Source organism: Schistocerca cancellata, chromosome 9, assembly GCF_023864275.1.
Source record: "Schistocerca cancellata isolate TAMUIC-IGC-003103 chromosome 9, iqSchCanc2.1, whole genome shotgun sequence".
Lineage (NCBI taxonomy): Eukaryota > Metazoa > Arthropoda > Insecta > Orthoptera > Acrididae > Schistocerca > Schistocerca cancellata.
Genome location: NC_064634.1, coordinates 436538970 through 436554045, shown reverse-complemented (window position 1 = coordinate 436554045; position 15076 = coordinate 436538970). Strand labels below are relative to the sequence as shown.

The 15076-nt window shown below is 37.7% G+C and overlaps 1 protein-coding gene across 1 annotated transcript in view; it reads left to right on the top strand.

The window, feature by feature from the left end:
- LOC126101467 (uncharacterized) overlaps positions 1-15076 on the top strand; it is an 88021-nt gene that overhangs the window by 49203 nt on the left and 23742 nt on the right. The window contains exons 5-6 of the mRNA XM_049912118.1: positions 3989-4145; positions 8103-8223. Of these exons, the coding sequence (XP_049768075.1) occupies positions 3989-4145; positions 8103-8223 (278 nt within the window). The remainder of the gene's footprint in view (positions 1-3988; positions 4146-8102; positions 8224-15076) is intronic.

Genomic DNA, 15076 nt, shown 5'->3' with positions numbered 1-15076 from the left:
ATGGAAACCTTATTTTACAGTATTTACAGAAAACATCTGTAAGAAATACTTCGAAGTCATTACTAAGCAAACAGTGTTGATCAAAATTTTATTTCTCAAATGCACTTTTGCATAAATCAGTGGTGGTTACAGAAAAACCTCAAGGACGGGGCACTAAAGGTATCTTGAGCTACCTTTACTTTTACCGTAATAAAACATAATCAAGTCACATGTAAAGTTTTAAGAAAGTTTTATTTAAACTGATTATATACTTATATAAGACAATGCCATCTTATGATATAAAAATGTGACAGTCATGGTTCTCTTCCTTAAATGATGAGTTCTATACACCTATTCTTCATGGCAAGTTGGTTAATTAAGTCATCAATAGGACAATCAATGTCAGGGTGAGTGTTCAACAGAGCTAAGCTATTAAGTCGATCCTCCTTCATTGTCGACCTCAGCCATGTCTTTGTATGCCACAATGCTGGAAAACTTCTTTCTGTTGTAGCAATAGATGCAGGTAGACAAGCAAGTATTCTGTATAGCGTGTGCAAAGTAGGAAAGTCAGATCTAGGACAACCGTTTTATTATTCACAAAAAGTGAACAGTTGATGTACAGAAGTGCCTTTTTGACTTGAGAGTAACAGCCATGGATACTGTTCAAAGTGATTATCGTGCACTTGTCTGTGTTCAGCCTGTCCCCTCCTGTTGTGCTTGGAAGTAGGAAAGATATAACCTTTTTCAGGTTTCCTTGGAGCTGTGAGAAGCTTGTGTTTTATATCATCACTAATATTTCCTGATGCTAATATATCCAAATAATTGCCAATATTTGTGGAAATAAAGGAATCAGTTGACGAACTTCGTTGTGGAAGTGCTGAGTTCTGCCTGTTCATCTGGTGGTAGTTTTTGCAGCTGAACGGTGACCAGAATCTTCACATGTTTCTACATTTCTTTTTCTTATTACGTAACGATACATTTTATTATACTGTTACGACATAGGTAAATTAGATGCCAATTATTCTCAAATAAATAAGTTATTTGCTCTGAAAAACGCAAGACTAGTGCACTTGGCACTAAAACACACAGTCATACTCCACCTATTTCTAATATCACTAAGCACAACACTGACTGAAGTCTGTGGTAATAGCCAATAATTGCAAATTTTAACTTGTTATCACTTCCAAGTTATCATGACGATTGTTGCTTTCAAACTGACTACTCTGCTTGCCTTATATATGTCACTCAGTTGTTTCAAGAACATTCCCTGCCAGAATATTCGCTTTTGGACTTTTATGGAGTGTGAACAAATACCTACTATGAAAGCGACAAGCCAATATGTACCAATATAAGGGGGGCACCCATATGTATCCACCACTGCCATCAATACAGTACTGGATATGCCTATTACCTTAGTCTGTCCTTTGTTGTTGACTCTCTTCTTGTGTGAAACCTTTTGTTATCCACCCTTTGTTGTCATGATCACTAACAGTTCTGTGTTTCCCTAGAAAAGGGGGTAAACTTTAGAAGAAGAGCAAGGAAACAGATAGCACAAGGAGAACTTCTTGATAACGCAATATTCTAAACCAGTTGTCTCTTTAATGTCATCATAATACCATTATAATAAAGACCCTCTGTGCTCATTCTTCCATAGCATCAGTACTTTCTCTCTTAGCCACTTCATCTGCTCCTCCATAACCCAGTGTATCACATTTTTATATATTGACCACCACCTCTCCAACAACTTCCCAAAAACTTACGCCCTATAAAATTTACAAATGATAAACACCACTTCCATCTTGATATGCACAATACCCTCCAGCCTAAAATGTTTGTTCTGTAGTGTCTGGCTCAATATGATGAAGATCTTGCTGAGCCCATTGTAGCCAGTCATTTCCTTCCAAATGTAATCTGCAAACAGATCTCTTGTCCATTTCCACATTTTCCCGTAACCGTCCGAGCACTGTTATGTAACATTTGCAAAGGAGCACTGCCTCCCAAACTCCACCTCCCCTCACTACCACATCCTCCTCCAGGATGTCAACTATCTATTGTCATACCCTCCCCTCTCCCTCCAAAGTGGTGTTCCACTCCCCACCCAGTTTCAGGAATATTGTAGCCCATCTGTATGCCACATCTATTCCCAATCTCTCTGCTACATGGATCATATCCTTGTTTTAGAACCAGGTGCAAGACCTACCTTTTGCACACACCAGCAAGTCCTACTGTAGCCCCATCACAGGCATATCCTGTCATATCAGAGGCAGGCCTACCACACCAGTCAAAGCAGTCATATCAGCTGATTTTTTTTTTTTCATGGCTTCATGTGCTCAGGTCATTTGAAAGGCCAGGAGCAAAGTTGACAGCACAGTGGTGGAACACACTAATATTCACAACATGCTTGACCTCAGTAGCTGCTTCATAAATAGTACCATCAGTCCTACTTTCCCCCTCCCCCCGACCCCTCTTTCCACCAGTCTGAACTACATAGACGAGAATTGTCCTTACAACATTTCCTTCGCTCTGGCAATCTTCCTGGTGTCAATCTTTACTAGTCCCTTTTCCACATTGGATTCTACCCCTGTTCCTATGCCTCACCCCCACCCCTCCAATTTCTCATTTTACACTCTCAACCATATTATCCACTGTCCTCCTTTTCTTTTGTTCTGTCTGTTCATCCCAAATCATTCCATATCATTGTGTACCACATGCCACTCCCTGCATCTGCACCAAAGTTAACTCACATGTGGCATAGTCCTACTTGCTGCCTTTCCCTCCCTGCCATCCCCCCCCAACCCTCTTTTTTTCTCCCCACCTTCTTTCCCTCTCCTCACCCACTCCATCCAAAACAACCTCCAGTCTAGTTTATGTGCCTGCCAACTGATCAGCGTCTCAAATGCAGTGTGAACTGTTCCCAGTACTCTTGTTTTGATGAATGCAGAATTTGAGTAGGAGCAGGAGTGTATTTAAAATTTGATACACTGTCTTTTCAGAATACCCATTGTTGTCCATTTTGAGATTATTAACTTTGTTAACACACAAAATAAGGGAAAGGCAACCACTCACCTGTAGCAGATCTATGTTTGAAGCACAGAAACTCACAACAGAAAACAGCATTCACACTAGCTTTCAAGCAGTAGCACTTTGTCTTAACATGGCCACGCACTTTGTCTTAACATGGCCACGACAGTGTGCATTTGAATGTCTATGTGGTTGTGTTTGTCAATTGTGTACTATGCTAGAAAAAGAGCTAATGCACAAAAGCTAGTGTGAATGCTGTTTCGTGTTGTGTGTTTCTGTGCTCCATGCACCAATGCGCTATAGGGGAGTGGTTGCCTTTCCCTTATTTTACATATTTCTCCAGCTTTGAATTTCCGTTGTTGTTATTTATTTTTCTGAGTTGATGCTTGCCCAAATAGCTGCAATTTCTGAAAATATTATATCGTCTGTCAGTGGCTCTCCCTAGTCTCTTTCATTTTTTTATTGACTGTGATTTCCATTTACATATTGTGATCTTTAAGTTTCAACCTTCATCTTTGTCAGTAGCCTGCAGTTCATTATCACCGCTACAGAACTTTTATTCTCACCTGTTGCTTTTGTGTCATTCTTGTACCTTTCCCCGCCGTCTGTTCCCGTGATATGTAGTGACTTCCAGCTCGAAAGAATCTCACACTCTGTAATGTAGTGCATAGAATATGTAGTTAAATTGTGTGCTGGATTAATACTTTGACTAGACCCTATTAGGTATTACAAATGATGATGGCATTGCGCACAAACTACAAGGTAATGGGTTTGAGTCTTGAGTTAGTATACTCTTTTTGACAATAAATTTCATAATTTTCCATCAGTAAATCATTGCCACCTATCATTTTTAATACTAACAATGGCCTATCTATCTCACGATCCAGTTTCTTTGTCTACTTATCCATGGCAAGTTCAGTTGATATTATTGTAACAAGTAAGAAGGTTCCCCTATTCTACATTAAGAAATGGTCTTTGTATATTTCAGGAAACTGCATTACCAAGTAGATCATTCAGGAGAAAGTCCATACCATTGTGCTGAATGTGGCAAGGGGTTTGCCTCAAAATCTGGAATGTATGGCCATCGGCAGCTGCATACTGGTTCTGGTATCTCAAAGTGCGAGTATTGTGGCAAGGAGTTCACCGTAAGTAGAGTAATATAGTCAAAAATCAGTGTAAATGACACATTTTCAAATGGATTTTCAAGTTTTGTTCACTTCATTCAAGAAAATAGTTTCAGCATGGGGGGATCCTTATGAACGCTTTTTTAATTTTCGCAATTCATCACTCTTCTCTCCTCCCCCAGCTATTCCTTTTGCACAGTTTTGCATTTTACTGTCGCATGTCACACCTCGACACAACGATTTAAAATTATAAATGGGATCTAAGAAGGAAGTTCCTTGTCACCACTTCTCTTAATAATTGTAACGGGTTAACTTACATAAACAGTAATGAAAAAGTGCCATACTAGGACATATCAGTGTTTTTGGTTTTACTTTTGGGGGTGTGATGAAGGGAAGTTAGAAACCAAAAATAAAGTACTATAGACTTCTGACAAGCAGAATTCCACAAATTGAGACTATTCGCCAATAGGACAGGCAGTTGGCTTGATAACAACTAAAAATCTGTTAGTAATCCACTTTAATGGTGGAAATTAAGAAGTCAATATGGTAAAAAATAGTAATTATATAGGCAACTTTGTTGATTCAGACAATAACATGGATCTGGGAATTGCTAACAGAATACTGTCTGCTTCCAATTTCTACCACTATGTTCTGCTGTTACTATGGGACAGAAGTTTTCCTTTATCCTCCATGACCAGTCTTCACAAAAACATACCTTTTCCCAATTTTGGCACATGCTTTTAAAACAGTGATGTTAATTGTGCCAGTCAGAAATAATGCTTTCCTAATATTGTCTCAAGATTCTTTTTAAAAGAAAGATTTAGATGAAGACCTTGCAGTTTAGGTAGAAGCATAGGTTCGAAGATGTACCCATATATCAGTGACGTCAAAAACCAGGCACATTCTGTGTTCATACACACTCAGTGGAGTTCATGCACAACCACATAAAGCCTGCTCAAGTGAAGAACAGATAATATGGCCGTCGTGGTGGTGGTGGTGGTGGTGGTGGTGGTAGAGGTGGGAGGAAACGGGATGGTGGTTTTGGAGGGAAGGGGCTATCATAGTGAAAATCTTGGATTCTGTGGTCTCTCTTACTTCCGCTGATAATATTATTGCAATTGCCACTTTCAACGTATATTTTTTTCTGAAATCTATTACCCACAGTTGTTGATGAATCTGTGTAGATGATTGACAGATATGGCTATTTTTATTCAAACTCCACAAAAAGATGAGATTGTTTGAAGAATGTTGGATACCTCAGATGAAGTATATGTCATTACTGCTTTGTTGTGAATTGGATGCTTGTGAAATTAAGTCAAATAATCAGTATATACACATTACTCTTAAATCTTCGGCATGTGTTTGCACTTTTATTATTTGTTTTGATCTCGGTATCTAATTTGAAAGATAAAAGTAAAGAATAAAAAGCTGTATTCATACAAAGAAAGTTCACTTGCCAAAAAACTGCAGTAATAAGAGGGTGTATACAACCCGGGACAACCAGGAAATCTGGGAATTTTTTCATCCAGGAGAAAATCGGGAAAAACCCGGGAATTTGTTGGAATTCCAGGAATTTTTCATTATTTTAGCTATCAGTTGAATTTTTGTAATTTTGACTGGTAAGAATTGAATCTCTAGCAAAGAATGTTACTGTATCCTGCTACTGGAGAATGATGCTGCAGCAATAAAATATAAACAAGAGGGGAAAAAAAACTTAAATGACAAAGGAAATACACCATCACATAATTACAGAGGGTAGAAGTATATTATTAGTTTCAGTTTTCCGATTTCATTGAATTTCTAAGTTATTAGCAGACAAGCATTAATCACCTTGCAGAACAGTGAAGTTATTTTTGCAAGTTTGCTAACAAAAATTGGCTTTATTAAGGCAATCATTTTATTTGAAATGAAGTGCTTCATTCCACAGTATTGGGTAGTTCCAACTGTTCGCTGAATTTCAAGTGCATGTTATAATCTTCTGCTGCCTGTGGCATTATACCATAATGAAGAACCAAAAATGAGATCATACATACTGGTACTCCAAGAAAATTTACATCCCAAAAACCACACTGAAAAGCTTAATATCAGATGGGACCTACTTCATTGTGAATCTGGAAAAAAACAATGTGCACTTCAAGCCGTTATGCATTTTTATTATGGTTTACGAAATTCCGATGCTCTTGGGAATATCCTCTGATGCCCTGTTTCTCTTATGGTGTAATGTAAGCTCTCTTAGTGCTTTATACTTAGGAACACGCTGACTTCCTACACCAATGCAGCTGTGCATGCGCAATAATGCCTGTGTTCTGGCACTCTCTGGCAACTGCTAAATCGAACCTATTTCTAACAGTCTCCAGATAGTATTGGGAACGGTGGTTTGAAAAGCTTTACTTTCAAAATAAATTTCTTTTTACGCAAGATGAATTATGTTATGTGTGAGAAAGTAGGATGAATTTCTAAATCACAGAGTGTTTAAAACTGAACACTTTGAGGACCAGCCACTTAAAAGAATTTTGAGCCCACAAGACCAGACATTTATGTCATGATTTTAAATTTACTGGCACATTTGTGTTATGTATCTTAAAGTATTACACACGCAAAAAAAGATCAATGTTACATGTGAAAGCTTAGCTTCTGTTATAGCTTGTTAATCTTAGAGACCAGTATTATATGTGGAAGCTTAGCTTTTCTTGCAGCTTTACTATGTATAGTAATGTAAACAGTTAACCTTTCCTTATTTGTGTGTTCGTGCTACGTAACCAGTAATCTTGCTATTGGCTGACTATAACAGGTGTCCTATGCTCTGAATATCTGCTGTCATAGGCTGGCAATATCATGTGGGGTGAGATATAATTGGATTATAAAAGGACATCGAAATCTCAGTTTCAACGCTCCGGAAACTAATGCAATGCGTTTGGTGTAATTCGAATTTATACTTTCGTAATACAAAAATATGCACCGCATATGTTGCTGCAAATTAAAGGTCTTTCCAAAACTTCTCTCCCCCATCTCCCCTCCCCCCCTCCCCTCCCCCTGCCTCCCCTCACCCCTCCCGGGAATTTTTTTCCTTGTCCCCGTATACAACCTGAATAAACGAATAGACAACTAGTCTTTTGATGGGAAATTCAGACAGGAAATGTTGTATAAGAGCTCCAAATATCAAATGGAGGACGGGCTCTTCACTACTGCTGGAATTGAAATATACCTCCTCCAACACTGAGACATGTTATAATATATGGGGCAGTCAGATGAAAATGAGACTTGTGGGGAAAAAAGTAAACAAACTGTTCGTTATTTCAAAAGTAATCTCATAACTGTTAATATATGTATTTCACTCTGATACAAGACAGTCAGTGTCTTCGTGGGAAAATGGTTGCTTTTCATGGAGAACCATGATTGTACCGAGATGTGCACCTCTTCTTCAATTTACTTCAGACGAAGAGGTGCATACCTGGGTTCAGTCATGCTTCTGTAGGCAACCAAAAATGGTTTTTTGTGAAGGAATTGATGATCACGTCTTACAGTGGGATAAACGTATTAACAGTTAGGGTGATTACTTTCGAAATAATAAACAGTTTACGTAAACAGTGGAAAATCCAGGATGAAATGACAGTGTTATGAAAAGGATAGATTGTTACTTATCATACAGTGAAAATGTTGCATTACAAACAGGCTCAACAGCCGAAAAGCCTTCTTCTGAATTAGACATTAGACAAGAAAAATGTTTTTTGTCTAATGTCTAATTCAGGAGGAGGTTATTTGACCAAAGCTTACTTGTTTAGTAGTCTGTCTGTCGTATCTGTGTGCAACTCAACATTTCCAGTACATGGTGAGTAGCAACGTCTCTTTTTCATTGACTGTGCCCTATACAAATTGATGTCAGTCATTTATTTTATGCTACAGTAAACATAGTAGTGCTGCTGTATTATTCTCTAGAGATTTTGGCAGAAGTATAATGCACTGTTACTGCTTTTACAGCGAAAGGACAGCTATAATGAACACCTTCTCATCCACAATGGTCCAAGACATAAATGCCCTCACTGCCCAAAAGAATTTGTACAAAGATCAAACTTAGTCAGACATATAAGGATACATACTGGTAAGTGCACCTTCTCTTCACTAGTTTTGTCTCATTCATCAAATGATGTTTGTAATAATTATAAAATTTTAGTATCTGCTGAGTTTTCCAATATTTTATAGTAATACATCTCTGACTTTGGAATTTTTAAGATAATGTATTCCACCCAGGACATTTCAGTAACACATTTGTGTTTATGTTAGCTAAACATATCTGCTGGCTTAGAAATACTATATATTTCAGCCTGCTTCATTGTAAATATTTATGGATTAAGTCAGATTGTGAAAGTAGGAGACTGCAAAATTGATGGATTACTACTTCTACAATCCATTTAAAAGAACAGGTCCTTTAGGGCAAATTAAAACTGTACTTCGATAAGATTTGCAACCATACTGCATTTTGCAGGTAATGCTTCACTGTCTCAGTTATTACACCATTCTTCAAGGACTGATACAAAGTTCTGGTCATTTCACCCAGTAGTCATAATGTCCAAACAGGATGGAAGTGTGAAGAACTGATTTGAAATGAGTATTGATGTTTCGCAGTTAATATTAACCAGGATAAGAAGTTTTCAATCAGAATAATTATCTTCCACACTTTCAGGTTCTGTAATAAGAATGGATAGACTGAGGGTTATATCAAAATATTATTGGAAAAACTGAAGTGCAGTAACAGATATATTAGTACACGAGACCTGTCTTGATGAGTAAATGTGTCTTGATGAGTAAATGAAGTGCTAATGGAAATAAAAAATGTGATACAAATATAAAATCACTATTCATGAATTTATTAGTAGCAATGATTTTCATAATTCTCATGTTTTGCAGCAAGTACCTCAGGTTCAGAGTGAATTATGTGATATTTGCATTCAAAAACTAGCCAGAAAATATCCTGACATCCTGTAATTTTACACAAACCTTTGATAGTATTGTGGACATAATTATATTTTATGTGATGTATTGAAAGGAGGGGCTTGTATTGACAATATGGAATCTGAAAGGTAAAGAGATAGTTGGGGCAGCTGCCTTTCCAGTAGTTGCACAGGCAACAGTCTGGATGATTGATTGATCTGGCCTTGTACCAACAACCAAAAGCGGCTTTGCTGTGCTCGTCCTGTGATCAGCTGGAAGCAAGGAGAAACTGCAACCATAATTTTTCATGATGGCATGCAGCTATACTGTGTGAGTAAATGATGATGGCATCATTTGGGTAAACTGTTCTGGAAATGAAATAATCCCCAGTTTTGATCTCCAGGTCGGATATCATCATCGGGAGAAACAAAACTGATGTTCTATGGATATGAGCATTAAATATGCAGATTGTTTAAAAAAATTTAAAGAGGGAAATGATATTAGGAGAAGAATTGATTGCTGTTCACTGTCAAGATGATGCATTGAATTGCCAATTGGCACAACGAAAAGACTGTTACACATAGCTTTCTGGCAAAGCCTTCTTCAGCAAAGAAAGCACACACATTCACACAAGCAAGTTTACCTCATGCGCACATGACTGCTACCATTGGCAGTTCCAACCGGGGTTCCGATTGGAGCTGTTGATGGTAGTGGTCATGTGTGCTTGAGGTATGCTTGCTTGTGTGAATATGTGTGCTCTCTTTGCTGAAGACATTGCCCGAAAGCTATAATGTGTAACAGTCTTTCCATTGTGAGAGTCAGCAACTCAAGGGGTCATCTTTACAGTGAGTAGTAATCTATCCTTTTTCTAATATTGTTGATATTCCTACGTGGAGTTTCCATTTGTTAGAAAGGGAAATTGCTAAGTTAACGTTAGATATACTGGGAATTAGTGAAGTTGAGTGGCAGGAGGAAAAGGGCTTTTGGTCAGGTGAATACAGGGTTATAAATATAAAATCAAACTTTGGTAATACAGGAGAAAGTTTAATAATGAATAAGAAAATATTAATGTGAGTTAGCTACTATGGACAGCACAGTGAACGCAGTATCATTGCCAAGACATGACACCACACTAGTAAAAGTATATATGCCAATTAGCTCTGTAGATGGTGAAGAGATTGACAAAATGTATGATGAAATAAAAGAAATTATTCAGGTAGAACAAAAAGTTAACAGTTGTAATGTGGGATGGAATTCGGTAGTAGGAAAAGGAAAAAAACATGGGTGAATGTGGACTGGGGAAAAGAACGCAAGAGGAAGCCCTCTGGTAGAATTTTGCACAGAGCATAATTTAATCATTGCTAACACCTGTCTTAAGAATCATGAACGGTGGTTGTATACGTGGAAGAGACCTGGAGGTATCAGAAGGTTTCAGGTTATTATATAATGGTAAGACAGAGATTTTGGAACCAGATTTTAAATTGTAATACATTACAAGGGGCAGATGTGGGCTCTGACCACAATTTATTGGTTATGAGCTTAAAATAAAACTAAAGACATTGCAGAAAGGTAGAAATTTAAGATGATGTGACCTGGATAAGATGAAAGAACCAGAGGTTGTTGCGAGTTTCAGAATGAGCACTGGGCAACTACTGACTAGGACAGGAGAAATGAATACAGTAGAAGATGAATGGGTAGCTTTGAGAGATGAAATTGTAAAGACAGCAGAGGATCAAATAGATAAAAAGGCCAAATCATTGGATAACACAGGAGATATTGAAATTAATTGATTGAAGGAGAAAATATAAAAATGCAGTGGCTGAAGCTGACAAGAGGAAGTGCAGAGGTCTAAAAAATGAGATTGACAGGAAGTGCAAAATGGCTTGGGGGAAGTAGCTGTAGGATAAATATAATGATATAGAAGCTTATTTCACTAATGGAATGCTAGATACTGCCTACAGGAAGAATGATAGATACTGCCCACAGGAAAATTGAAGAGGCCTAAGGAGAAAAGAGAGGCAACTGTTTTAAAATCAAGAGCTCAGGTGGAAAAGAAGAGGAGAAAGGAGTATATAGAGGGTCCGTACAAGTAAATCAACTTGAAGGCAATATTATGGAAACGGGACAGGATGTAAATGAAGATGAGAGAGGAGATACGAAATGGTATGAATAATTTGACAGAGCACTGAAAGACCTAAGTCAAAACAAGGTCCCAGGAGTATTACTGAACTATCAGTTGGAAAATCCTAATATAAATTCTTTACATAAGAATGAAAAAACTGACAGAAGATGACTTCAAGAAAGATAAAGTTGGGTTACAAAGAAATCTAGGAATGCGCAAGATAATATTGACCATACAACTTAAAAGATAGTTTAATTTTTCAAATGCTATAAACGTGAAATTGTCTTTCCTTAGAGAGCTTTTGAAACTGTTGACTAGAATACTCTCTTTGCAATTCTGTAGGTAACAGGGGTGAAATATAGGCGGTGGAAGGCTATACACAACTTTTACAGAAGCAAAACAGTGGATACGAGATTTGAGGGGCATGGAAGGGAAGCAGTGGATGAGAAGTGAGTGACAGGGTTGTAGCCTATTGCCAATGTTATTCAATGTGTACATTCAGCAAGCAGTAAACGAAACTAAAGAAAAATTTGGAGTAGGAATTAAAGTTCAGGGAGAAAAAATAAAAACCTTGAGGTTTGCTGACGACATTGTAATTCTTTCAGATAGGGCAAAAGACTTGGAAGAGCAGTGGAATGGAATGGACAGTGCTGTGAAAGGAGAATATAAAATAAACACCAGCAAAATCAAAATGATGATAATGGGATATAGGTGAATTAAATCAGATGATGCTGAGGGAATTAAATTAAATAGCAAAAGACTAAAATTAGTAAATGAGTTCTCCTATTTGGAGCAAAATAAGAGGTGATGTCCGAAGTAGAGAGGATATGAAATGTAGACTGGCAGTGATAAGAAAAGCATTTCTGAAGAAGAGAAACTAGTTAACATCAAATATTGATTTTTAAGTTAGGAAGTCTTTTCAGAAAGTATTTTTGTGGCATGTAGCCATGTATGGAAGTGAAAAATATTGATGATAAATGGTTGAGACAAGAAGGGAATAGAAGCTTTTGAAATAGGGTGCTACAGAAGAATGCTGAGGATTAGATTGGTAGAGCACATAACTAATGAGAAAGTAGTAATGTAAAATGCTTGGGGCAAATGCCTACAATAAATGCCTTGGCAAATTCCCAAAATTCATGTGTCGGGGCGCGTTAAAAAGTTTTAAAGATTAATTGATAAGTGGTGCTAATAAAAAAATTTCAAGCTGATATTTTTTGTTTGGAAAGGTGTTTTTCAACACTGCTTCTTTAGTGGTTGGGTAAGTAAGTTAAAAAAGCTGCCTGAGCGTTAGTAGAGAGTTGTTAGGGGAAATAAATTGGACTGTAAATATAACTGTTTACATGTTTAAAGAGGTCAATTCTTGGGGTAGTACATAAAAAAAGAAAGAAAACAACATTCAAGTTAAAAACTAATTTTTGAAATAAAGTATAGTTTATATTAAGTAGCTAGCCTGTAGGTAGTATTTTCACTTACACTGTAGTATTGCAAAAAAATTAAAAAATTATTCTCAGTCAGTTTCTTGATCATCATAAGTTGAAGAGTCATGAAGTTCTGACACTGCCTCGGATTCTCCTGAATCTGATTCCTCACTGACTACTGGGTTCCTTTCCATTTTGTCTTAGCTTGGACTGTTCAGTATGGGTTTTTCCTTGGAGTCAACAGGCTTAGGTCATGTTCATGCTCTATTCATCAACTTAAACGTGTGTCTGTTTCTTTTTTACTGTGCATCCATCCAAAAGTGCTGAAAGAATGCTTTGTAGCAGCAGATGTAACTGGTGCACCCAGAATTTTTATGGTGACTTCTGCCAATTTGCAAGTTCCTCTTAAACCGTGCCAATACAATAAAGGATTTACACCATGATTTTTATCTTTCTGAGGGTGTGGAACCACTTCTTCCCACATAAATTGTCTGGACCTAATTCCTTGTTGGTCCCTATAATCAGCCAGGTTCTCTCTAACCTGAATAACATTTAGTCCCTTGTTCTTTGTTGTGCCACAAACAAAGGTTATTGCATCAAGAATATCGATAGGCTTCAGGTTACTACCTTGTATTGCTGAATGATGATGATTAACTGCAAGGTGGATAGAAGACCCACGCATTTCCTTCATAGCTTGGAATTTAGATAAGCTCGACTTTCCTTCTGCAGACTGTAGTGGAGAGGATGTTATTTCTCAGTGAGAACTACTTTCAACTTATTGACTTTCATCGCAATTTTATGAACTTGATGCTCATTTAACTCTAAAGCTGTAATCAAATGAACAGTTGTGTTCATGAGTTGTATCATTTTATCGACTTTCACCCAGAAAACATCATCATCCAGAACTTTCTTCATTTCAGGCTGCGGATATGACTGCACCTTTTTGTTTACAATTAAGACAGCTTTGTTTGACTACAAACTTTCAAGACAAAATAGATGACTCCCCCATCTTGTCTTCTCTGGAAACTACAATGTAATCCTATCTTTGAAATTTTTTTCAGCTGATATTTCATTGAACACTGCTTGTTAAATGTGGCTGTGTTTTACTGTTTTGACAACTTTTACTACATTTGCCATTAAAGTTTTGATTGTTTGACAGCCTAAAATATCTGAGCACTACAATTTTAATAGGTGAGCTAGGCACCTGAGTGGATCGACATGAAGGGACTTATCCTTTACCAGGTTCAGTGTGGTCACCTATTACCACCAGAAACTTTTCTGGTCCATGCTTCTTTGAAACATTTGTGGTAAGCTGAACGAGGTAGTCGGCATAGTGTGGCTGTTGCTTTTAGTCATTACAAACTCAACAAAATGTGGTTCAGGCTTTGAAATTATGATGTTAATAATGGATTTATTGTTGAGATTTCTCTAGCCATTGTACAGCAGATGATATCTATAACACAGAGATGAGATTAACTTCCTTCTCGCTCAACAACATAGACTTGAATGGCTGTCAGTCAGTCAGACCAGTGTTGCCAATTCTAATTAACTAAATAACCAGCAGAATTGCATGAATTAACTGAAATAGGAGCCACTCATTCAAAATTTCATCTGCTATTTGCAGTATCTTGTAAAAGTTAAATCTGTGTGTGTGTGTGTGTGTGTGTGTGTGTGTGTGTGTGTGTGTGTGTGTGTGTGTGTACTGCTCATTTATAAATGTCCTGCCCACATCACTATGAGGAAGTACTGAACAGAATTGGGGAGGAAAGAAATTTGTGGCAGAAAATGACTAGGTGAAGAGTTCGGTTGATACGACATATTCTGAGACGTAAAGAGATCACCAATTAGTATAGGAGGGGAGTGTATGGTAGGTAAAAATTGTAGAGGGAGACGCAACAGATGAATACAGTAATCAGCTTCAGAAGTTGCCATAGTTATTCAGAGATGAAGTGGCTTGCTCAGGATAGAGTAACATGGAGAGCTGCAACAGACCAGTCTTCGGACTGAAAACAATAACAACAACAAATGTTAAAGGAGCTATCATGTGACACAAGGAAAAAATGTGTGTTATTGTAAAGGTCAGGTATTGCCCTGTGTGGATGTTTTTTTGTAGTGACTGTCATAGGCCAGAAATAATAGACAGTGCACACGCCTGTATCTGACTTGTTGAGGTTTAAAACCAACAGTAAGTCATGTGATGAATGGCAGGAAGCTGAGTTTCTGTCGTGTGAGGTGGAGCTAACAGGTATTCTCATTTAAAGCTGAGATGAAGCATTTTGTGTGCATAGTTAAAGAGGTAGCTTAACATACGAGACATCTATGCACTCCGTCTTTAGGCCACGAGTGGCCTACCGGGACCATCCGACTGCCATGTCATCCTCAGGGGAGGATGCAGATAGGAGGGGCGTGAGGTCAGCACACCGCTCTCCCGGTCGGTAAGATGGTATTCTTGACCAAAACCGCCACTATTCGGTCGAGTAGCT